We start from the raw sequence: 24,089 nt of genomic DNA on the forward strand, positions 1-24,089 counted from the left end.
AAAACCAGGCTGCTTCGGGGTGATGGCAAGAAACACATTCGATAAGAAAGAAAGAACCAGTTAATAAGAATGAATCAATTAACATATCTGCATTCTTGTTGAGCATTACCAATATTGGTTATTTCTTTTTGCAGTTGTATATAGAGCGAACTAGAACCGAAGGTATCAGAGCGCTTTAAATGAGCACCAACTGGTACATGGCACAAGGTCATAAACAGTAAGCACAGGTACTTAGAGCATGACAGTTACAGCTTAAGTCCAAATAACATCGTATCACTGCAAATCTGAACAACTTTCTGATTCAAAATGAATATAACAATTCCATAACCGAGATATCTGCTCCAAAAGCGATGTAGTCTTTTACACTCCAACATGGGGCCCGCTTGGATACTCTTATGTCCGATGAGTGCAGTCTTGTCTTTTCCGCTGTATGGTTTAACCAATAGTCTCCTGGAGGTTTCTCATTGGCCAATGGCGGACTAAGAGTTGAAGTTTAGCCAATGAGCGTGGGAACGCCAAAGTAAGGCTCTCACTCCCCGCGCGTTACGAACCAAAGAGAAGTGCTTGCTTAGGGCAGTGTTTACAACGGACTGATTGTCCCGCCCGTCTGTCTGTTTCTATCCCCACGGTGTACCGGTACCATGGCCTCCCTGTCGCATTCTAGGGCTCCGGATCCAGACTCCCGCCTCCGAAACCTGTTGCCCTCCCCGCCAGTTGGTCCGTGCCGGAAACCGCGACTGCAGCGTGGTGCGGCGGAGTCCCAGCATCGGGTAGGAAGAGGGTAGATGTGCATTTACCCCCGCCCCCTCCCATAACAGCTGTTTGACTCGCTCCTAATGCTGTTATGAACTGTACTTGTTTCGTGTCGACACCTTTGAATGCATTCTCCTGCTGGTGGGACGTTCTTATATGCCGACATTTTAGACCAGGAAAGGAGTGTTGGTCAAGCCAACACATTAAAAGGGAGAGCAGAGCCAATGATTTTGCTTGGCTTTAAGAGCCTGTGCACGAGCCGAGCCCTGAACATGTTTGCTATGTAAACCATACAACAAACATTTCGTAAAATAGGATTATAACAGTTTATTTCCTTAACATTTGCACGTTTTGAAATTAATACGTAACATTGCAACTCTGCACTCGGAGCAACTTAGTAAAAGTGATAGTTTTTAAACATGAACTAAGAGACAAAACAGTTGTACTGTAAACCCCGTAGTGGCCCTGATTATTATAAAGTAACATTATAGCCTGCTAAATCAAATGCAATAGGTGCATGTACAACTGATATTCTGACGTCACATATTTGAAATTGCATTTATACACAATAATAAAGAACAAGCATTTACAATGCAACGTTCTCGCCTTTGCAAAAGTTAGAGCTATTGGCATTGTAAATGACGCATTTTTTATTTCTGTGTTGGTTTTGAAAACAGATAAATAAATGGCATTGTCATTTACAATGCCAATAGCTTAATCTCTCGCAAATGCGAGACCTATTGTGTGTGTGTGTGTGTGTGTGTATATATATATATTTATACACACACACACACACAGTGTCACTGCTGGCGGCATGCTGGGCCTGGTGTCAGTATGTATCAGTAGCGGTGGGTGACATTTGAAAATGGTGGGGCGCAATGTGATTTGCATACCGCACCGTAGCGAGCCCCAACATTTTGAAAAAAAAAGACGACAAATCGTGCATTTTCAAGCAAATTTGAGAAAGCAGTAAGGTTAATAAAGCAATTGTGAAAGTGCAGTTATTACATTATTCTCTGTGTTCTCGTAGTAAACTCTCCTAATTGGACGACTTAGGCTCTCGCTCTCTCCCCTCTCTATCTAGTATCTACGTCCCTTTTCTATCCCGTCTCCTCCTTCACTCTTCCCTAAGGTCTATTTCCCTCTCTCTCAGCACGTTCTACTTCTCTCCTGCTTGCCCTGCTCTTCCCCTCTCTCTCAGCAAGTCCCTCTTCTCTCGTACCTTTTCCTTCTCTCCCCACACTCTCACCCCTTCTCTCTCTCTCTCTCTCCACTTCTCATTCTCACTAGTCCCCTCTTTCACTTTTTTCTTAATCTTTTTGCCTCTCTCTCTCTTTGCACTTCCCTCTTCACTATGGCTCGTTCTTCTCACCCCCCTCTGTCTCTGCACGTCTCTTCTCTCCTGTGCCTTCCTTCTTTCTCCCACTCCTCTCTCTATCTGTTGCTGCACTTCTCATTCTTTCCGGCCTCTTCCTTCTCTCTCCCCTCTCGCTCTGCACTTCCCTCCTACCTCCTTCACCATCTCAACCCCGTTCTTTATCTCTCCCCTTCTCGCATCCTCTTCAGCTTTATCCTATTGACTCTTGTACTCTAGCCAGCTTAAACATCTCATTATTGTACCACCTTTTTTTTCATTTTATCAGTGTTTGCAGTTCCATTCTTCTCTCTGTCGACCTAAATGCATGCACGCATGCCTGTCTTCCTTCCTTTCTTTCCTTCCTTTCTTTTCCTTCCTCTCTTTCTTTTTTCCCCAGGTCTGATTAGGTGCACACACTCTTTATCTAGCTAAATTGTTCCCTCTGCATTCCCATTATCAGTGATTCCTTGTCCTTTCTTCGTAGCTACAATTACAGTTTAGGTATGCCCCACGGTGCCCTGTGCACTGTAACTTGCTCACGCCGGCAAAAATGTGCACATGGATATGCAGCCTGATGCAAACTGGTATTGATGTGCATAGTCATATGCGCTAAACAAGCGAATTACCTACAAACGACGGGAGGTAGTCAAACCAGCATTTATCAGTTCAATGTCTTTGTTTTGTTACAAAATATTTTTTACAAAGTGGGTGCACATGAACGAGGGACCAGCCACCATAGACCCTCTGTCAGTCAAACATCTTGGTCAAAGAAATTATAAAATATTTCTCAGCACTCCAAATCAAGCGACCACTGCAATATTACTTCACGCATAATGTGAATCAATCTCCATAATAAACGTAAAGTCAGCGTAGACAACCCAAACTAGTTAGGCGGCTGCAGCTCAGAGATCTGCGCTGCCCTCCAGCTGTGTCTAATAAACCTCCCAGAGGACACGTTAGGTCTTTCCACAAACGGGATCACAGAAAGCCAAAGCTGTCCTAACAGGTTCACATAAATACAAAACTGCTCTCTAGTTTGCCACGGTGACGGTTTCTATGAACAAATCAGGGAGGAAGAAAATGGAGTAAGTAAAAAAAAGACAGAAAACTGAACATTTGACGGCGGTATGTGGCATGACGTCGCCTTAAGCACATGGGTGGCTCTAATTAGGCCAGGCTGCAGTGAGTTTCTGACTGTTGGTATGTTTGGTGTTCGTTCGGAGTGTCCCTCAGGTCCCGTCCAACATGGCTAATCAGAAGTCCGCTAATTAAAATGAAACGCGGAAAAGAAACAGTCGAGCGAGTAATGAAATGCGAACCCTCAAATGCAAGGGAGACAAACAAAAAAGCAGCACATCTTGGAAGAACCTGGCAAACGAAGCACTAGCGTGAACACAGCATTTTATCGAAGTCAGAATGTATTACATTGACATGTGAAGCGCGGCATCAGCGGTTGTTTTACGGCGGTAAATGAATGATTTGTCTAACAGCATTTCTTTGATATATGCATGAAATGTAAAATAGGGGAGATCGAGTGAGTAACATGATTTACATTTCGTCATTCAGTAATTCACCTTGCCACCAACTCCCTCACACACATTTCCTGTAGAAAGTTGGCCGTGTAGTCTTGTAACGAGAACCTTACCTAATGGTGTCAGGTGCTGTGATAACTGGAAAGCGTCCCCGAGTCCCGACACCTCTCGTCCTCCCTGAGATTCACTCTCTTTCGCCTCGAGGGCCGCGGCTTCCTGTTCAGAGAGAGTGAGAGTGCGCGGCATCCAATGATGGATGCCGCGAGGCTGACCAGCCAATCCTGGAGCTGTATGCAGCGCCAGGATTGGCTAGGGGGTCATTTTGCTGCTCGCCCTGTCGCCCTTTGGAAACCCGGGCTGTGGCAGGCGAGCAAGCACCCCTGGGTCCTGCTGGGAACTTACAGTGCGCATGCTTGAGAAAGTTGAAAACTTTCCCAAGCATGCGCACTGTAAGTTACCCAGCGGCGGTCTGCTGCAGCCTGAGTGTGTGGACTGTCACTCAGGCTGCAGCAGGCCACGCCCCCTTTGCAATTCACGCGGCTGATTCCTGATTGCTAGTTTACTTGTCTTTACACAATTATTGTTAGATCCGGCGGCCGCGATGCGGGGCCATTGTGGCTGGTGGGGCTACGCCCCAATGGACGCACCGCTGCTGGTATGTATGTATGTGTGTTCTTATAATGCGCTCGACTTATCGAGTCCGTGGACAATTGGGCTCAGGACCCTGCCGCGTCGGGAATCGAACCCTGGTCCCGGGTCTGACCTCTGCTTCAGGGTATGCCTCCTCTAACCAGTGAGCCACACTTCTCCACTCAGTAAGTGTGCACAGAGCACGGGGCCCGCCCCTTGTGTCGAGGAGGGGGCGGGAAGGGTGGGCGGACCTGTCTCGAGAAGGGCAGAAACTTACTGTCACTGAAGGTGTTGCTGACACAGAATGTGAGGGGCGTTTCAGACGTAACAACACATAATGCATGTATTTTCTGCAGACTGGAAATATGACTCACTCCAAACACAGCGCTTGCAAGTGCAGAACCGGTTCTAGTGAGCCCCGAGAGCCGTGCCTGGCTCCAGATCACAAGGAGGGGCAGTCACTCGGGGTCTCCAGGTGTGCCAACGTACTGTCATCAATCTTTTTTTCCCCTAGCAATACGATATGTCACTTATTATACCAGTGTTCGTGCACTCTGGTTTGTGTGTCCCCCAAGGCAATCAATGCTGCGCTGGACTGTTGAGTCTTCATGCCACAGAAAGGGTCTCTTTCTGCTTTAGGCTCCACGCCATGCCAAGAGAGCAGCAACTGATGAATATCACCCAGATTAATGAAAATAAATTATAATATTGGAGATGGAAATACAGTTCAAATATCAAAGGCTCCACTTATGCCGATCATCTCCAACTACTCTGAGCTAGGCAGGCATTGCAATTTTAGAACATTGCGATTATAAAGACTAGAGGGCTTTAAACCCATGAAGCAGGGGTGTCCAACATAGGCCCAGAAGGGCCAAATTCAGACCACATTTTCATTATTATCACATAAAATAAAATAAATGTACATGCAAGTAATCTCATTGTGCATAGCCAGTGGTTATCCTGAAATTCTAGAAATGAAGCAATAAATTGTGCACTCGAATATATTCAGTTAATCCTGATTTTGATTGATCAAACCGATCAGCATGCCACGCTTTTAATATGCCTGCCTAGCATATAATCAAATAAATGTAAAGTGTCCAAGTCCCCTAGGCAACTTGGACTCTAGCGTGCACTTCTATATTTGATATATTTCAAAATAAGCTGTATGTTACAATACTTTTCCTATTCCTTCACGGATTTTTACTTTTGTATTTTCAACATTTCATATCAAAACAATCCAAATTATTGAGAATTGGACAGAAATATAAATGTTTTGTAAATATAATAATACAATCAATTCATGCTGTCAGCAAATTCAGAAGAACAGCGCCCAATGCCTTTTGGGACAATCTGTCCCTTCGTCAGGGGAAAAACCTGTTAATTGAAAGGAACACTCATCAGCTGATGTGCAAAGAAATGATACATCAAAATCTCAATGTGAGAATTTGTGGGCATATTATCAAGCAGGGCGGTAAAAAAATTATTGCAGTTTTAGCGGCAGAAAATTGTCACTAGAGCGGCGATAACGGGCTTGATAATATGGTCTTCTTGATTCGAGGAGGAGCTTCGCTGCCAACCAAGATGGCCGCGTGAGCTCGGAGCTCCGAAGACCTCCCGATCCTCCGAATTGATCCTGCTCTCTATCCTGTCCCACGATAGTGGGAATCGGTAGCTAAGCCGGGCCTGATGCGGCGCCCGTTCTCGGAATGAAAATTGGACATTCCTGGCCTTAGTGGCGTCGACGACTCCCGGAGGCTCCTCCCGCATCGCTTGTGCCGAGGTGGGCTGTAGCGGTGCCCCTACGGAGTTCCTCCCTGCCAGAGCTTTTCCGTCCCAGAGGTCTGCTCCTGAGCTCCGATCGCCTTGCTGGGCGACCCTAGACCTGGACCTTGGGGACATTAAGGTGCACATTGGACGTGCCCCGCGGGACTCTTCGACCCCTGGCATCCCCCCTTGTCCCGTGATTGCCAACATGGCGGGCAAGGGTGGCTCGGATATGGGCAAGACTCCGCGGGTTAGCAGGAAACCATCTCATTCCCAGTCCACTATTCCTGAGCGCTTCTCCCAGTTTAAGGGATCACCGGGGCAGGTGGTTCGTGCAAAAGACCCGAGGGGAGAGGAATCGCCAGACGACTCCGAGATAACGCTCAGGGACGTCATGGGCGCGATATCGGGAGTGAGGTCGGAGGTGCACACACTTCGCGAGGAGCTGTCCAGCAAGGTCGACTCCTTGAAAATTGAACTTAATCTCATCAGGACGGATCTCGGGAAAACGAACGACCGGGTGAAATCTCTGGACCTTAAGACATCCAGTCTGGTCACTGATGTATCCGACATCCAGACGGAGGTGCGCAACCTGAAGATGGCAAATGGCGTGCTGGCGCGTCGGCTGGACGAGTTCGAAGGCCGCGCGCGGCGCCAAAATGTTCGCATCACCGGAGTACCGGAAAAGGCAGAGGAGGACTCGACTGAACTCTTTGTGGAAGACCTGGTGGTGAAACACTTGCAACCGGGGGGTTTGAGCAAGTTCTTCTCGGTGGAGAGGGCCCACAGGATCCCTGGTGGGCCGCCTAAGTCGGGAGCTACCCCACGCCCCATCATCGCGCGGCTGTTCAACTATAGGGACAGAGACGCTATCCTGCAGACATCGAGGACCGCGGGCCCTCTCCGTTTCCAGAACTCGGAGGTGAACTTTTTCCCGGACTTCACCCAGGCCGTACAGAAACAGCGGCAGAGCTATACCGGGGTGAAGCGGCGACTTCGGGAGATGGGCCTGCGATACTCTATGCTCTATCCGGCCAAGCTTCGCATTGAACGGGACCACCGGACTTTCTTTTTTGACTTTCCGGACGACGTGGGGCACTGGCTCGACACCCTGCCACAGGAACGGCCTGAATCGACCGAACAGACGGAGGAAACCACCGGAGACGCGGCACCACAGGAGTGACCCCTTTTTTGACTGTTTGCCTTCCGAGATCTGGGTAGCCGTGAGGTGCTTTGGCCTTTGCTATGGTAGCTTCAATTGACTCATTTTGTTATTGATATGGGGGGTGAAAGGGGGGGATGGGATGCCTCCTTTCTCCTTCGTGGGCTTTTTGTAGGTTAGTTAAGGGGCGACAGGCACACTGCTAGTTGGGGTGGATTTTAGTCTGATGCAGGGGTGCAGGGTGGGGGGTAGTTGGATGTGTGTTTCTTTTGTACTTTCTCTCTTTCTTGCCTTTTATTCTGGCTGAGGAGCCTAAGGTTTGTTTTTTTGCTATGGCGGGCGCTGATGTGGGTGGGGGGGGGACGCAGAGCGTCCTTGATGATGGGGGGTAAATTACTTCATTTGCTGAGCTGGAATGTAAACGGGTTGGGGGATCGTATTAAGAGGGGTGTTGTGTTACGAATGCTTAAGCGTTGCTCGCCGGATGTCATTTTATTACAGGAGACGCACTTGGTGGGACACGCTTGTAAGGCCTTGAATAGACGGGGTTACAAAATGGTGGCTCATGCGGGTTTCTCTTCGGGCTCCAGGGGGGTGGGTATCATGGTGCGCGCGTCTCTTCCGTTGGAGGTGGAGTCTGTCCTGGCTGATGATAGGGGAAGATACGTGGCACTGGTGGGTAAATGGGAGGGCCGCACGCTAGTTTTGGTTTCGGTTTATGTTCCCCCGGGGTTGCAGGAGACCACATTCAGGGACCTGGGTGGCGCCATTTTAGGTCTTCCTGATGGACTGTTACTGGTGGGTGGGGACTTTAATTCGGTTGTTTCAGGGGATCTGGACCGCTTTCCTTCCAGGGATCTTCGCCCTTCCCAGTCCTGGATGTCTGATTTTGTGTGTTCCATGGGGATGGTTGATTGCTGGCGTTTGCTCCACCCTACTCAGCGACAGTACTCCTTTTTCTCGGGTGCTCATGGCAGCTTTTCTAGGCTGGACTACGTCCTGGCCCCGGCGGCCCAGGCACAGACTGTTTCCACCGCGCGCCTCCTGGCCCGCGGCATCTCGGACCACTCTCCGGTCTGGGTCTCGTTTGACTTCCAGGTCCCTGCGTCTTCGCGGGTGGCCCCCATTAACCCCTGGTACTTTCGCGACCCGAAGACCCGATCTCTCCTGGCCAAGACTATGGACCGGTACTTCGCAGAAAATACTGGCTCCGTTGCCTCTGCTGTTTCCCTCTGGGAGGCTTTCAAGACGGTTCTTCGTGGCGAGGCCTTCTCCCTGATTGCTGAGGCACGCCGCCGTCGCGACGAAGACGTGGTGCGGCTGGAAACCGATCTCGCAGACTTGAACGCCCGGCTGGCACTGGGCCCGTCCCCTGACCTGATCCATGCCATCTCGCTTAAGCAGTCCGAACTCCGCGCCACCGCCACTGACGCAGCGAAGGCCTTGAGCAGGGAACAGCAGGGCAGAATATATGATTCCGGCGACAAGGCCGGTAAGCTCCTGGCCTGGTTGGACAAGCGGGAATTGGCGTCCCGGGTGGTCCCGGAGCTGGTGGGTGAGGATGGTTTAACCTTGACTGACCCGGCGGCCATATCCGGGTCCTTCGCTGAATATTTTGAAAGGGTTTATACCTCCGCGACTCCCCTACCGGAGTCCGCCTCGGCCTCATTTCTGGATGATATCGACCTCCCCTGCCTCTCTGATCTTGAGCGTGAGGACATGGATCGCGACCTGACGGATGACGAGGTCGCTTTGGCAATCCGCTCACTGAGTTCTGGCAAAGCACCGGGTCCCAACGGTATCCCGGTCGAGCTGTACAAACTGAAGGCGGATGCGCTGGCCGCACCGCTGCGCAAAATGTTCCTCGAGGCCTGCGCGCAGGGGGAACTCCTCCCCGACCAGAGACTCGCCACTATTGTGGTGATTCACAAGGAGGGGAAACCGCGGAACCTGCCCCGGTCCTACAGGCCCATTTCGCTGCTCAACGCTGAACCCAAGATCTTGGCGAAATTGCTGGCCAACCGGCTGGTGGGCGTGATTGCGGACCTGGTACATCCGGACCAGTCCGGGTTCATACCGCACCGGAACACTGCACTTAACTTGAGGAGACTCCACGCAGTTATGGCACGCGCCCACTCGCTTGGCGAACCGGCGGTCCTAGCCTCGCTTGACGCTACTATGGCTTTCGACTCCCTAGAGTGGAACTATTTGTGGGCAGTATTAGCCAAACTGGGCTTCGGGCCCTCCTATATTGGCTGGGTCCGACTGTTATACTCGGCACCACTGGCTAATGTGGCTGTTAACGGTCGGCTCTCGGCCTCCTTTACGCTGCACAGAGGCACCAGGCAAGGCTGCCCGCTCTCGCCGCTCCTGTTTGCGCTAGCGCTAGAGCCCCTAGCGGCAAGGCTTAGAACGCACCCTGATGTTTCGGGGATCACGTGGTCGCCTGGCTTTGAGGACCGCGTGTCGCTTTACGCGGACGACATCCTCCTTTATCTCACCTCCCCTTGCCGCTCGCTCATCGTGGTCTTTGACCTGCTGGGCACCTTTGGATCTTATTCGGGACTGGTGATTAACTGGTCTAAATCCTCACTGTATACGTTGTGTGGAGATACTCCACGCCTTCCCCGTGGATGCTCGATTCAGGTGGCCCAGCAGGGCTTCCGATACCTGGGCATCTATATATCGCGCGATTCCCGCGTCCGATATACGCGTAATCTTTTGCCACCGCTCGAGCGCTTGCGGAGGGATGTCGAGATCTGGAAGAAACTGCCTATCTCTTTGATGGGCAGGGCCGCTTTGTTCAAAATGATGGCGTTGCCCCGCTTCCTCTATGCACTGCAGAACTCTCAAGACCCGATCCCGACCAAATATTTCGGTGAGATCGAATCCCTGCAGCGGACACTGCTGTGGGATGGGCGGCCGAGAATCTCACTGCTTAAATTGACTATTCCCTGCTATGACGGTGGTATTGCACTGCCGGATATGCGGCGGTATTATTGGGCATCCCAACTTGCGGCGGTTAATCATGGCCTTTATGGCCCTGCGGTCAGTCCGGGCTATGCCATGGATCGGTGGCTGGTTAACGACGGTAACTATTACCGAGCGCTTTATTCCAGGTCATTGGATCGTAGATTGACGGGCCCCACTAGAACAACGGTGCACGTGTGGCGTGCGGTCACCGACACCCTCGGCTGGAAAGATAAGGTTACTCTGGCCACTCCCCTGTACGATTCGGACGTGTTGGGGAAACTGTGGAAGACCAAGGGTTTTGACCGGTGGGACACCATCGGAATATCTAAAGTTGGAGATATGGTTGCGCGGGGCAGGATTAAGTCGTTTGCAGAGCTGCAGCTCGAGTACCAGCTGGCATCGACGGAATATTTCCGACACGCCCAACTCAGGCACGCTCTTTCCCCCCACGTACTGGATGGAGGTACCATTCCCGAATCGTCGCCCCTGGAGGATAGGGTGCTGGACGGCTATATGCCGGACAGCGCCATCTCCCTGACTTATAAGAAACTGATCAACGTGAGGGTGGACTTGCTTGAACGACTGAGGATGCATTGGGTGAATGATGGCATTGAAATGGATGATGAGGAATGGCAGTCGGCTGCCTCCTCCCCCAGAGAGGTGGCCATATCGGCGCGGTTCCGTCTGGTCCAGCTGAAAATCTTCCATAGAGTGTATGTAACTGGCCCCAGGCTCATCCACATGGGGCTCTCCACGGATGGCCTGTGTCGGCGGGGTTGTGGTATGCTTGCTACTTTCCTGCACATCATCTGGGAGTGTCCTGGTGTGGCTCGGTACTGGAAGCGAGTGCATGAGGTGATGGAGGAGGTGACTGGTGTGGCCCTGCCGGCCGAAGCTCGACATTGCCTCCTCAATGTGTGGTGTCCGAATGATTATAATGTGGCCCAGACCCGATGGGTCACCTTAGGCAACATGGTGGCTAAGAGGGACATTGCCCAGAAGTGGGGTGCGTCCGCTCCCCCCTCCCTTAGCCTCTGGGAGACCAACATGGACTGGTGCATGTTGCGGGAGAAAACAGTGTACGTGGCTAGGGGCAAGCCTAAAATGTGGAAATCAGTGTGGGGTGCCTGGAACTCATATCGGGGCGATTTGTGTGAACCCCCGCTGGAGCCGGACCCGGAAGTCCAGCCCTCACCTTGAACAGCAACCCTTCCCGTAATTCCAGTCGGAACATCCTGCTGTGATACCCCCCCCATTACTTTGTACTGCACTTCATATTCTGATTTGAGTTGGATGTGCGGCCTCCGGCCCCCTCCCGCTGCGCCCCTTCAATGTTTCTGTACTGTCCTCAGCCACTTTCTTCTCCTCTTTTTTCCTCTCTAACCTTTCGTCGTGCCTAGGCACTTCGCTCTTTGAAGGCCTTCCGGGGCCCTCCTATTCTTTGGTTCTCCTTCTCAAGTTGTTAGTTTTTGAAAATTAAACCTGACTGCTCCTGCGCACTGTTTTTGTACATGAACCTACCTGCTACTGCAATGCTGCCTGGCCTCCGGGATGTATGGCTGAATAGCGGTGTACTTTTTCTATAAATAAAGGTTTTTCAAAAAAAAAAAAAAAGATAATATGGTCTTGTGAATTCCAATAGAAACCCATGTTCTGGTGTGAACATGGGCTTCTATTGGAATTCTCCAGGGCATATTATCAAGCCCATTATTGCCGCTTTAGCGGCAGTTTTCTGCCGCTAATACAGCAAAAATTTTAACACTGTGCTTGATAATATGCCCCTTAATTTCAAAAACGAGTGTGATCAGGTAGTGCGAGAAACCTATGACCATGCGTTATGCCACAATTGCACCCGAGTGATGCCCCTTTGTGTCAAAAAATAAGAACACACTTCTTTCCGTCCGGACAATAAACAGTGTCCTGGACAAACCTCCAGGTGAACTGTAGACACAATAACCCAATACTATATCCTGTCGTATATTCACTTGTTAATTCAAAATCAAGTGTTGTGTCTGTGCATATAGTGTGTATATGCAGGTTGTGTGTGAAGTGTGTATCTGTGTAGAAGGAGGTTTGTATCTACCGCAACTATTGTAGGTGTGTCTGCAGAAGGTGTGTGTCCGTGCTGGGGGTTTATGCAGGGTGTAGATACACATGGCCCAATTACAGATTTAAAATCAAAGCAGAGAGATAGCTTTGCCGCAGGAGGACTGAATGTGGCCCGAGCATTTTTCCTGGTGTGCTGCACACCACTGATGGGTCCCATATGGTGCTGGCGATATCCCACTGTCGGGGAAAAGGCCGAACGCTGCACTGTGCCTCCTATACAAAGCTGGTTAGATACTGAGAGAGCAGAGAGCAACCCAGAGCTGCTAACCCAAATCTTGTGAGTGACTGATCGGGCCTGTGTCCCAAACCTCAATACAGGAGGGGGAGAAGCGAGAGTTGCGCCCAAAAATAAATAAGTTCCAGAACCTGTTCTGGGGGTGGGTGGTGAGTAAACCCACTGGAGCAAGGTAAAAGGCTGAAGCAGCAGAGGCCCCTGAGAAGCACAGATCCTACCTCCGTGAATCCGGTTTTTGAACACAATTGAGTGTGTAGTAGTACTCTGTTTTTAGGTCGAGCAGGAGTGCGTCCAGCGAAGTATCTAATGTTGCCCGTCTCCTGGGAATCTGAGACAGGGGTCAGGCACGCGCGGCAATTGGTATCTGTGGACGCGCACGTCCAGGCCGGCGCCGTGCACATCTCCTGCCTCAGATTCCCTGAAGTGCGCAAACACACACATACACACCTACACACACACACGCAGGCAGGCACACACACACGCTCGCGCATGCACACACACACACACACACACATAGGCACACACACGCAGGCACACACCCCTCCCCCCCCTTACCTCACCGGGCTCGCACCATGTGGAACACGCCAGGCTTTTCATGGGAGCCCAGCAGAGCACTCGAGCTCCTCTGCCAGGCCAGCACAAAGCGGGGCTCTCCCCTTAGGCTTGGGAGCCCCGCAGTGCTATCCGCTGGTCTTCACCCGGGCCCACTCCTGGGACCCGGGACTTCAGCTGCCACTTCGCTTTCGCTCTGGGGCTCGGTACTCAAAACCAAAGTTAGAAATGCCGCGCATGCGCAGGCAGCCCCCGCCCTCCCACTCTTCACACACTTTGTCTGCCCAGGCGCCTCGCAGACCACGTAATGGGCTAGTTTGAAGTTAGTTTACTTTCTTTTGGGCGCTCGGGTATTGTAAACTCTTTGCCACTCACTCCTGTCATTGGTCACTTTCCTTGTTTTTTTTTTAACAAACGGGTGCCCTTGAAAATCCCTAATCTAAACACTTCCCACCTCTTCAGCACTCAGAGAGAAGCCCCCCCACCCGCACTAATTGCTTTTTTTCCTTGAATGCCTCTGCTTGTTTATAGAGCTGCATGTCGCATTAAAGTAGCCTTGAGGCACTGAAGGGGTGCAGTGGAGCTGAGAAATAAGTAGCAGGCGACATTTAAGGTGGGGGGACGCAGGGTGAGGGTTGAAGGAGCTTTGTGTGTGTGTGTGGGGGGGGTATCCAAATGGTAGTGTATGTGACAGGCTGCAGCTGGCACCTTCCGCACTGCGGCGCCTACTCAACCAGCCACTGAAGCAGGAAAAACATCCTCTGTGAAATGATAAAATAAGCACCCCAAGAGGGAGATTACAAGTGTGCACGGCGAACGTGGATATAGTGTAAATAATACCAACTACGAGCGGGAACACTAGGGTGGGCACCTTGGAGGTGTCAAAGGACCCTCAAATCACACTTCTTAGCGGTTTCTTCTTCATAGCACTACTTCCAGCATAGCACCTCCTTTCATCAGAGCACCCCCTTTTCACCAAAGTACCTCCTTTTATCACATCCCCTCTGTTCACCATAGCACCTTTCCTTGCCAGAGCATCTCTCTTCTCAGAGGAACAATTCTTCACCAGATCACCTCTCTTCAAACGGCAGCCTTCCTTTACCATAGCTCCTCCTTTCACCAACGTATTTTCTTCCACCAAAGCCTCTCTTTTCACCAGAGCACCTTCCTTCACCAGAGCACTCGCCTTACCAAAGAATCCCTCTTCTCCGAGGAACCATTCTTTACCAGAGCACCTCTCTTCACACTGCAGCCTCCTTTCACCAAAGTACCTCGTATCACCACAGCTGCTCTTTTCACCAGAGCACCTTCCTTCACCAGAGCACTTTCCTTACCAGAGCATCCCTCTTCTCAGAGGAACAATTCTTCACCAGAGCACCTCGCTTCAAACGGCAGCCTTCCTTACCATAGCTCCTCCTTTCACCAAAGTACCTCTTTTCACCAAAGCCCCTCTTTTCACCAGAGCACCTCCTTTCACCAGAGCACTCTCCTTACCAGAGAATCCCTCTTCTCGAGGAACCATTCTTCACCAGAGACCTCTCTTCACACCGCAGCCGTCTTTCACATAGCTCCTCCTTTCACCAAAGTACTTCCTTTCACCAAAGCCCCTCTTTTCACCAGAGCAACTTCTTTCACCACAACACTCTCCTTTCACCACACCACTCTCCTTACCAGAGAATCCCTCCTCTCCGAGGAACTATTCTTCACCAGAGCACCTCTCTTCACACTGCATCCTTCTTTCGCCATAGCTCCTCCCGTTACTATCGCATCCCTCCTCACCTAGGCACACGCCTTTACCAGCTCACCACACCTTCATTTACCAGCGCACCTCTCTTCAACGGGTCACCTGTCTTCACCCAAGAGTCTCCTTCTACCTCACCACCTCCCCCAATTGGGGGCTCTCACATTACCAAATCACCTCTGTTCACAATAGGCATGCCAGTCACCATGGAGTACCTGATAGTGCATCTCTCCTCCACAGAACACCTCTATTCACCAGAGCACTTGTGTACGCCGGAGCACAAATGTTTACATGGGTATCCTGTTTTCCCAAGGTACCTCTTTTAATCATGGTCTCCATCTATGCCGGATCACTGTCATTGTTATTTGTAATATCAATACATCAAACTCACGTAAATACAACACATATTGCATTATAAATGCTATAGTTGTCACATTTGCGAAAGAAAAAACTATTGGCATTGTAAATGACAAAGCTATTAATTTCGATATTTTCAAAACCAACTCATAATTAAAAAAATTGTCATTTACAATACCAATAGCTCAAACTTTCCTAATGCGAGACCTGTTGCATTGCAAATGCTTGTTATGTGTAATGAACAAAAAGAAGCACGGAGTTGGACAATAATTTTGTTGTGCTGCTGGGAGGTGGTTTTGAATCTTGAGCCCGAGTAACCCCCTACACGAAGATCCCTGAGAAACCTGTAACTGCGCGTCATCAACGCTATCAATGGGTGTCAAGTGCTGGAAGGATTGCTCTTGGCCTAGTTTGCAGAGGCAAAGTCAGCAAAGGTGAAACGTCTCAACCCCCACGGTTTTGGCTTATAAACCTCTGCCTACCTTGTGGCCTCCTGAACGCAGTCTGGCAGCTTGATACTTCTCGATTCTGCTGGCTGTCATGGGCTACCTTCCTATTGCTGCTTGCTTCTTCACACTGTTTGCAATGAACAGTGATCGTGTGTATTTATGGATATACACTGTGGTTGTTGTATGTTTTTATATTTTATTTATTAAATAGCTTTTTCTTTTTTCGTAGGTAAAACTGAAAACCGTTTTAGGAATTACTTCAACAAGCAACAGCAGTTTTACTTGTGATGTCAACTCTGGAGTCATTGCCTACTTTGCAGGGTGAGGATACCATCCTGTCTTTACAACATTACTGTGTTTTCAGCAAGTTGCAAATGCAATGCTTTATTTTTAATAATTATTTTGACGTTTAATTGCTAAGAGATGAAAAGTACCAGTGTTTATCTTTTAAACGGTGGAGCTTTCGAGGACTTTTTAGTGGGGCTGGTGATGGGGAAGTATATTTTGTCCTAACATATTTATTATTTCTTGCTCGTTTTTGCTTTAGACTGTAGCTTGATATGTGTTAATCTTGGATTGTTTATCGCTGACAAAAATGTCTTCCATTTTCATCAGCTAAAAAAATAGTTGTTTCCAGAGAGTTTTTAAACACAACACACAATGTTCATAACAAAAACATTTAAATACATAGTATGTATGGAAAGGAGATTTGACTTAACCCGTCTAAGTCATTTGGTGCTTTGCATTGCTGGTCACATTTTGAAACATCCCTCAGGAGAGGTGTTCTATGGTAAAAGTGTCAATCAGTGACTAGCTTAGTTTTGCCTGTTTGCTGCAGATGACATTGGCCGTTTTGCAAGTTTGCATGGAGAGGCTCTCTCCGCAAACCTATTTAGGTCGAGCCTGGGCTGTTCATGTGCTGCTGTGCGAGGCATGCTGTATTGAGGTAGGGACTTGAAACTCCGCCCACACTCTGCACACATTTTTCATTGGCTTGTTTCATTCTCCACTGTAAATTTTGGCTGTTCATTGGTCAAAAGTCTGAATAGTCCCTCCTTAGTACCGCCTTGTCTCATTTTGTGACCTCCCATGGCGACACCCCTTGTTACGTGTGTTGTTGCTCGTGGGCTTTAATTACAGCCTCCGAGCACTATTTTATCAAATACCGTTCTCCTGACTGTTGTTGCAGGCAGGACAAACTCTCTCCTAACGCTTTTTTAAAACTTTTATAGCATGCATTTGCAATGCAATAGGTCTTGCATTTGTGAGAGTTTAAGCTATAGGCTTTGTAAATGACCATGCCTTTTATTTATCGGTTTTAAAAACAGCACATAAATAAAAGGCATTGTCATTTACAATGCCAATAGCTGTGAAACGTTCATAAATGCGAGACCTATTGCATTGCAAATGCTTGTTTCCTTTTTCGGTTGCAACTTGCTCCCATTGCAGCGATTGCTTTGATGGAGGGACAGTATACAAAGGAGTGGTGAGTATTAGGCCTTTGTGAGGGTGCCAGTGAAACCCACTATGTTCTCTCCCATGCAGTGTCAAGCCATTGGCACTGGGGGAGCCACTCTCTCCATGAGTTAGTGATCTGCTGCTGATGTCTTCACCATCGAGAGCCCTCACAATGAGCAAATCTGGGTTGCCAGTGTCAGCACTGGTGAAAGCCCTGTCCCCTCTCCATAGCCCCCTCTCTAACACCATTTGCTGTTTTAATGTGCAGTTCATAGAGGAACAGGTTGCTAAAGGCAGCACACATGGAAAACGCAAAAACAAGGAGAAATAATGCATTTGTCCTCCTTTCGCCAACTTAAGACCAGGATTTACCTGGGCTTAATTTGGGACCTGCCTCCTATGTACGCCGCCCTTGTACATAGGGAGCAGCATCAAATCCAATGGGTGTTGCGATGGAACGACCAATGCAACACCCACTGCCCACCCCTTTCACGCTAATCTTAGCGTGAAAGGGGCCTTACTTACAAGGCAGCGTTAAGCCACGTTAAGTGGCATAACACTGCCTTGTAAATAAGGCGCAGCCCCTATTGTACATATGCCCCACTTTTCGGGATGGACTGTTCCCATGAGGCACAGGGTCAAGACTGATTTGCATATGGCTGTGTCTGAACTGGGGTGGCGAAGTGAGCTAAAGAATGAATATGGATTCAACTCAGATCTATGACTTGGGGTGAGGGTTTGAAAAGTTTCAGCACTCCCTCCATCAATATCTTGTTTTGCTTTGTTGGCCCTCAGTTGGCAGGGTATGCCCAGACGTGGGTCCCTTGCTCACGTTGCCATTGGATGCAAGTTAGCCGGGCTGATGAGGGGTGTTACCGAGAAACCGGTCCCAGGATGCTTGTTTCCGGTCCAGGGAAGATATGGCTTGGTAGTTCTTGCTACACTGTTCCCATGAGGCAAACGGTCAATACTGATTTGCATATTGCTATGTCTGAACTGGGGTGGCGATGTGATCTAAAGAATGATGATGGATTTCTATCAGATCTGTGACTGGGGGTGAGTGTTTGAAAAGTTTCAGCACTCCCTATATCATTATCCTGTGTTTGCTTTGTTGGCCCTAAGTTGGCAAGGTATGTCCAGACGTGGGTCCCTTGCACACCTTGCCACTGGGTGCAAGTTTATTTATTTATTTTATTTTTAAAGTTTTATATAGCGCAAACTTGATCCCGAAGGATATCAGAGCGCTTTACAATTTGAGGCAAAGGTAAAAAATCAGAACATTGGTCTAATATTCGGAATCCAATAGGCATTGAAACAGACCAGACACAACAGAACAAACACAACAGCGTAGCCGGGCTGATGAGGGGTGTTACTGAGAAACCGGTCCCAGGATGCTTGTTTCTAGTCCAGGGAAGATATGGCTTGGTAGTTCTTGCTTCACTGTTCCCATGAGGCATACGGTCAATACTGATTTGCATATTGCTGTGTCTGAACTGGGGGGAAGAAGTGAGCTAAAGAATGATGATGGATTTACCCCAGATCTGTGACTGGGAGTGAGTGTTTGAAAAGTTTCCCCACTCCGTACATCTCCTAGTGTTTGCTGTATATACTTTGTGAGCTTACATGCTGTCCACTGATTTTTAATTTTTTTGCCCCAGTGTCCTTTAAAAATCCCTGCTTCCTAGTGGTTATTTTTCCTATTTGTCCCTCCCTTTTCGTTATTTGTTGTCTTCCATAGGGAAGGCTTTCACTTGTCCCATTTTAGTTATTGGCTCAGGGATTTTTTATTTTTATTTTAAAAGAGCACTTAACGCTAGTGTTCGTGCGTTTCCCTTGGTGACCGCTTCATGGCCGCTGCCCTTCATCTTTAAGCATGGCGGGCGCTTTGGGAGGTTGCGTGCCTTTCTTTTTGTCCACATGCACCCGCTTTTATATTTTGCTTATGATCAGCACGGCACCTGCTTTACAGCTGCCATGCTTCATCTTTAAGCATAGTGGGCGTGTGCCTTATTTTTGTCTGCATGCACCCACTTTTACATTTTGCTTATACTTGGCGCAGCGCCCGCTTCACGGCCTCCGCGCTTCATCTTTAAGAATATCGGCTGCTCACCCCCCACCACCTCCAGGCCTGTCGCTGCATGTTTGTGTTGTGCGCTTCTGGTGGAGATCATGTTTTTTTTTACTTTCGCCTACTGTGCTATTGTAAACAGGCCTGTAAATCATTTCCAATGCAAGACGCTAAAAAAGGCAGTGTCTGGATAGCGCTACAGTGGTGTGGCGGTCTCTGGAAATCTGTGACGAGCAATTACATAAACTACACACTTGAGGTAACAAGTTGGGACAGGGACACATAAGCCAGTCTACCGCTCACACTTATGCTAGTACTGCAAGTTTTACTGGTCATAGAATAGAACAACGCTATTGGTTAGAAATACTTTGCATTTGTGATTGGATGAAGCTGGTGATGACTAAAGTGTGTGTTTGATTACGTGGAATGCCGCATGCTACACGTCTCCTTACTAAAGGTTCACTTCGGCCAATCAGCGTGCTTCTTTGCCTCCTGCACATCTTATTGGAAGGACTACGTTTATTTAAAATAGTTCCGGAAATAATGCTGATCAGAACCTGAGGTTTTGCAGTAAAGAGGTGCGCTAAGACTTTAATATGGTCTAGTCAATCATTTCCAACCACCCTCGTGCTGGCACCAGCTCCTTTTCATGAGTTATTCATAATCGCCCTGCTGTTACCTCCTCATTAAATGAACAATCTCTTCACATGAAACATTTGTAACCATCATCCATGCCTCTTTGTATGAACTATTCATATCCTCCATCCTGCTGCCACAGCTTCCTTTGTATGAACCATTCGTAACAACCATACTGCTGTTACTGCCGTTTTGTATGACCAATCTGTATCCACCATCCTGCTAAAACTGCTTCCTTTGCATAAACCATTGGTAACCACCAGCCTCCTGCTTCCAACTCCTTTGTATGAACCTTCCTGCTGCCATCACCTCCATTACATCACCCATTCGTAGCCACCACAAAGGTTGAAGGCTATGTCTTAAATCGAAATGGGATACTTCCCCTTTAAGATCTCCAAATTGTAATGGTTGCATAAAATGGAAAAAATAGTGAACTTCTTTAGTACATTTTTGCTTACCAAACAAAGGAGGATACAAGTGGGAAATTTTTTAAAGTGACAGTTAATATATGTTATATTTTGATAACCTTCCATTTCATATTAGAGCTTTTTAAATTTGATTTTTGTGTTAGTGTGTGCTGTTGGTACTCTTCTGATGCCCATCTTTTGAGCAATGCAAAAAGTAAAAAAAATTGTCTTCCATGGCTAATGCTAATTTCAGAAGCCCTCTCCACAACACATACAATCTACTCTTACTATACTCCCACATTATTGTAAAAAAACACAAACAAAACAAAGCTCTCACAATGTTGAGACATATTTCCTATGCCAATGCTTGTTCATGTAACTATGGCTGCTGGAGACTGCATTGATGAAAGCTCTGTAAATAGGAGCCCTCTTCAAAGGCTGCCCAGGGCCAGTGGTGAAAGCAACTCATCCATCACAACACTATTTTAGCCTTGGGTGTCAATGCCTCTTTGGTGCTCCCACACATGAAAACAACCAGTTCGTTTTAGAGTCCCGTGGCTCGTTCTATAATTTCTGTGAGATACCATCAGCAGCAGCAGCAGCAGCAAAAAGGCATGGTCATTGACTGTGTTATCACGTAATGCCTGGTGTCTGGGCATTTCCACAGCTTGCAGAGAAGAAAAAGTTATTTACCTTTGGTAAGGACAGTTCTGCTGGTTGCTTATTCTTCCAGCAGATTGACCACAGTATGTCTTATTTATCCCTCTATGCTTCAGAATTTCCAGAAAAGCTTTTCCTCTGCACCAGTTCTCCAGCACCACCAGGTGTTGCTATACAGTATCAGCCATAACTCTACCTCGGGACTTGATGACACTGGACTCTATTCTGTGCCAAACCATGAGCTGGCTTCACTTCCTGATCTTTTCTGTACCTCATCAAGGCTTGCGGGGTGAAATTGAGAAAACAATGTCTGTGTCCAGTTCAACACATTACATGTGTATGTACCTTGGAATCGTATTTGCCACTGCACTTACTCGTCAAGGGAAAAGCGAGGGTCATGAGGAATTTTCAGGAAGATTATGTATCCAATAGAAATTTCAGTCAATCAGTCAAGGAATTGTAAGCGTGCTACTCACCCGTGAGGGTCTCAAGGTGCTGTTGAGGGGGGGGGAGTTTGGCTGCAATGTGAGAGAAGGATCTTCCGCCTGCTCTGGCTCTGTGGCTGCGTGGGTTTTCGGCCAGTACAAGGTTGGAAGATCGAAGGTTTCTTTTGGGTACGTGGAAGTTGATTCTGTCGCCGAGTTATTTGGGTCCGTTGTTGTGGAGGCATTTGTAGGAGTGAGTGAGGATTTTGAAAGTGCCACTTTTCTCTACTGGAAGCCAGTGGAGACTTCGTAGGTGTTGGCTGATGTGTTCGTGTCGGGGGATGCCAAGGACGAGTCTGGCGGCGGTGTTCTGTGTTGTCTGGAGTTTGCGGAGTAGGGACTTGTTGATGCTGACGTGGAATGCATTTCCATAGTCCACTTTGCTGTTGATGAGTGCATGGGTGACTGTCTTCCTTGACTCAGGGGGATCCACTTGAAGGTCTTGCGGAGGGTGTTGAAGCAGCTCGAGGTGACGGCGTTGGCCTGTCGGTTCATAGTGAGTGATGAGTCGAGTACGATGCAGAGGTTCTTGGCGTGGTCTGAGGGGGTAGATGGGTTTCCAAGGTCGGTCGCCACCAGGTGCTGTCGCATGCAGAAGGTGAGGTACCAAGGACGAGGACTTCTGTCTTCTCAGCGTTGAGCTTCAGGCAGCTGTTGGTGATCCAGACTGCAACGTCTTGCATTCCTTTCTGGAAGTTGAGTTTGGCAGTGGTGGGGTCTTTGGTGAGGGAGAGGATGAGCTGGGTGTCATCGGCGTAGGATACAATGTTGAGGCCGTGTTGTCGGACGTTGTCTGCGTGGGGCTAAGTGATGAACCCTGTGGGACTCCGCAGGTGATTTTCATGGGGTCGGAGAGGAAGGGTCGGAGACTGATACTTTCGCTTCTTCCGGTGAGGAGTGATCGGATCCAGTCCAGGGCTGATCCTTATATGCCTGCGTCGTGTAGTCTGGCGACTTTTGTGCGGTGGGAAATGGTGTCGCAGGCCGCTGATAGGTCGAGTAGGATGAGGGCTGCAGAGTGGCCTTGGTCCAGGAGGGTGCGGATGCAGTCTGTGGCAGCGGGTAGGGCGGTCCCTGTGTTGTGGTTGCTTCAGAACCGGGATTGGAACGGGTCGAGGCGGCGTTCTCTTCAATGAATCGTGTCAGTTTCCTGTTGACTGTTTTCTCTGCAACTTTGGCTGCCAAGGGGAGGACCGAGATGGGCCGATAGTTCTTGAGGTCGGAGGGGTCAGCTGTGGGACTCTTGAGCAGGGGTGTCTTTGTTCGCTTCCAGTTGTCTGGGAAGGTGCCTGTTTTGAAGGTGGTGTTGATGGTGCTTTGTAGTTCTGTGCAATGGCGACCGAAGCTCTGTGGTAGATGTGAGGGGGCAGGGGTCAGTGGGTTCATCAGAGTGGATGGTTTTCATGGTCGAGGCGGTGTCTTCGGCCGTGATCGGTGTCCAGTTGGAGATGGTGGGATGGCTGGTGTATCTGGGGGGCAGGAGGCCATCTGTGGCGCAGGGTGGATAGTCGATGAAGTTGTTTTTTGATCTTGAGGTGGCAATAGGTTCCAAGCTTGGCGCAGAGGTCTTGGGATGGGGTGATGTCTGTGGCTTCGCTGAGTGGGTTGGGGAATTCTTGAATGACACTAAAAAGTTCCTTGGAGTTCGTGGAGTTGACCAGGATTTTGTTGTGGATGAAGTTCCTCTTGGTGGCACTGATCTGGTTGTGGTAGTCTGTCATGGCGTCATTGTAGGTGGTGTGGTTTTTGGTTGTCTTGGTGTTTCTCCAGTTCTTCGCCAGGCGTCTGCAGGTGCATCTGGCTTCTTGGAGAGCGTTGGTGAACCAGGCGGCTTTCCTGGGGCGTTGTCTGTTGGGGTTGCGTAGTGGGGCGTTGTCTGTTGGGGTTGCGTAGTGGGGCGAGCACTTGTGCGCAGTTGGAGATTCAGGTGTGGAGTTCTCTGGCTGTGTCATTTGCGTTGGGTGCCTAGTTGTGGTTGTCTCGGCTGAGGGTGTAGTTGCTCGTCGGTAACCTTGCTCCAGTTCCTTCGTGATAGGCGTGGGGCTGGTTTGGTGCATTGGGTTTGTTGATGGCGGAGTGTAAGCAGTGGTGGTCGGTCCATGGCGGCTGCGTTGTGTGGCTGAATTGGACTCTGTTTCCTGCCACGAAGATGGTGTTGAGGGTGTGTCCTGCTCTGTGGATCGGTGTGTTGACGAGTTGGTTAAGACCGATGCTGGCAAGGTTGTCACAAAGAATAGTGAAGTTGGGGTTGCTGTGATTGTCGAGGTGGAAGTTCAGGTCTCCAATGAGTATGTCGTTTTTTGAGGTGTTGGCGTGGGGTGCGATGAAGTCGGTGATGGTGGTGGCAAAGGGTGTTCGGGGCGGGGGGGACTGTACACAAGGGTTCCTTGGGTGTGGCTTTTGGGGTTGGTCTGGTTGTGGAAGTGCAGGTGTTCGGCAGAGGGGAAGGTTTCGCTGGAGGTGGTGAGGCGGGGGTGCTGTTGTGGGCGATGGCGAGGCTCCTCCTGGGTGGTTGGGGTGGTCTTTCCTCTGGATCTTGTATCCGCCTGGGATGGCGGTGCTGATGTCAGGGGCGGAGAATGCGTTAATCCAGGTCTCTGTGAAGAAGGCGATGTCGGGCGAGCAAGAGTCCAGTAAGTTCTAGATTTCCATGGTGTGTTAGTGTATTGAACGTACGTTGAGGAGGATGCATTTTAGGGGGATGCCGGTGTTGGAGGCCGGGGTGGCGGTGATGGTCTGGCAGCAGTGGAGGCAGGAGAAC

General features: G+C 49.3%; 1 protein-coding gene across 1 annotated transcript in view; it reads left to right on the plus strand.

The window, feature by feature from the left end:
• Positions 1 to 535: 535 nt before the first annotated feature.
• LOC147692216 (WD repeat-containing protein 62-like) overlaps positions 536 to 24,089 on the plus strand; it is an 846,473-nt gene continuing 822,919 nt past the window's right edge. Inside the window, exons 1-2 of the mRNA XM_086938490.1 lie at positions 536 to 770; positions 15,844 to 15,935. Of these exons, the coding sequence (XP_086794616.1) occupies positions 642 to 770; positions 15,844 to 15,935 (221 nt within the window). The 5' untranslated portion in view covers positions 536 to 641. The remainder of the gene's footprint in view (positions 771 to 15,843; positions 15,936 to 24,089) is intronic.

The sequence above is a fragment of the Lissotriton vulgaris genome, chromosome 9 (assembly GCF_964263255.1).
Source record: "Lissotriton vulgaris chromosome 9, aLisVul1.2, whole genome shotgun sequence".
Lineage (NCBI taxonomy): Eukaryota > Metazoa > Chordata > Amphibia > Caudata > Salamandridae > Lissotriton > Lissotriton vulgaris.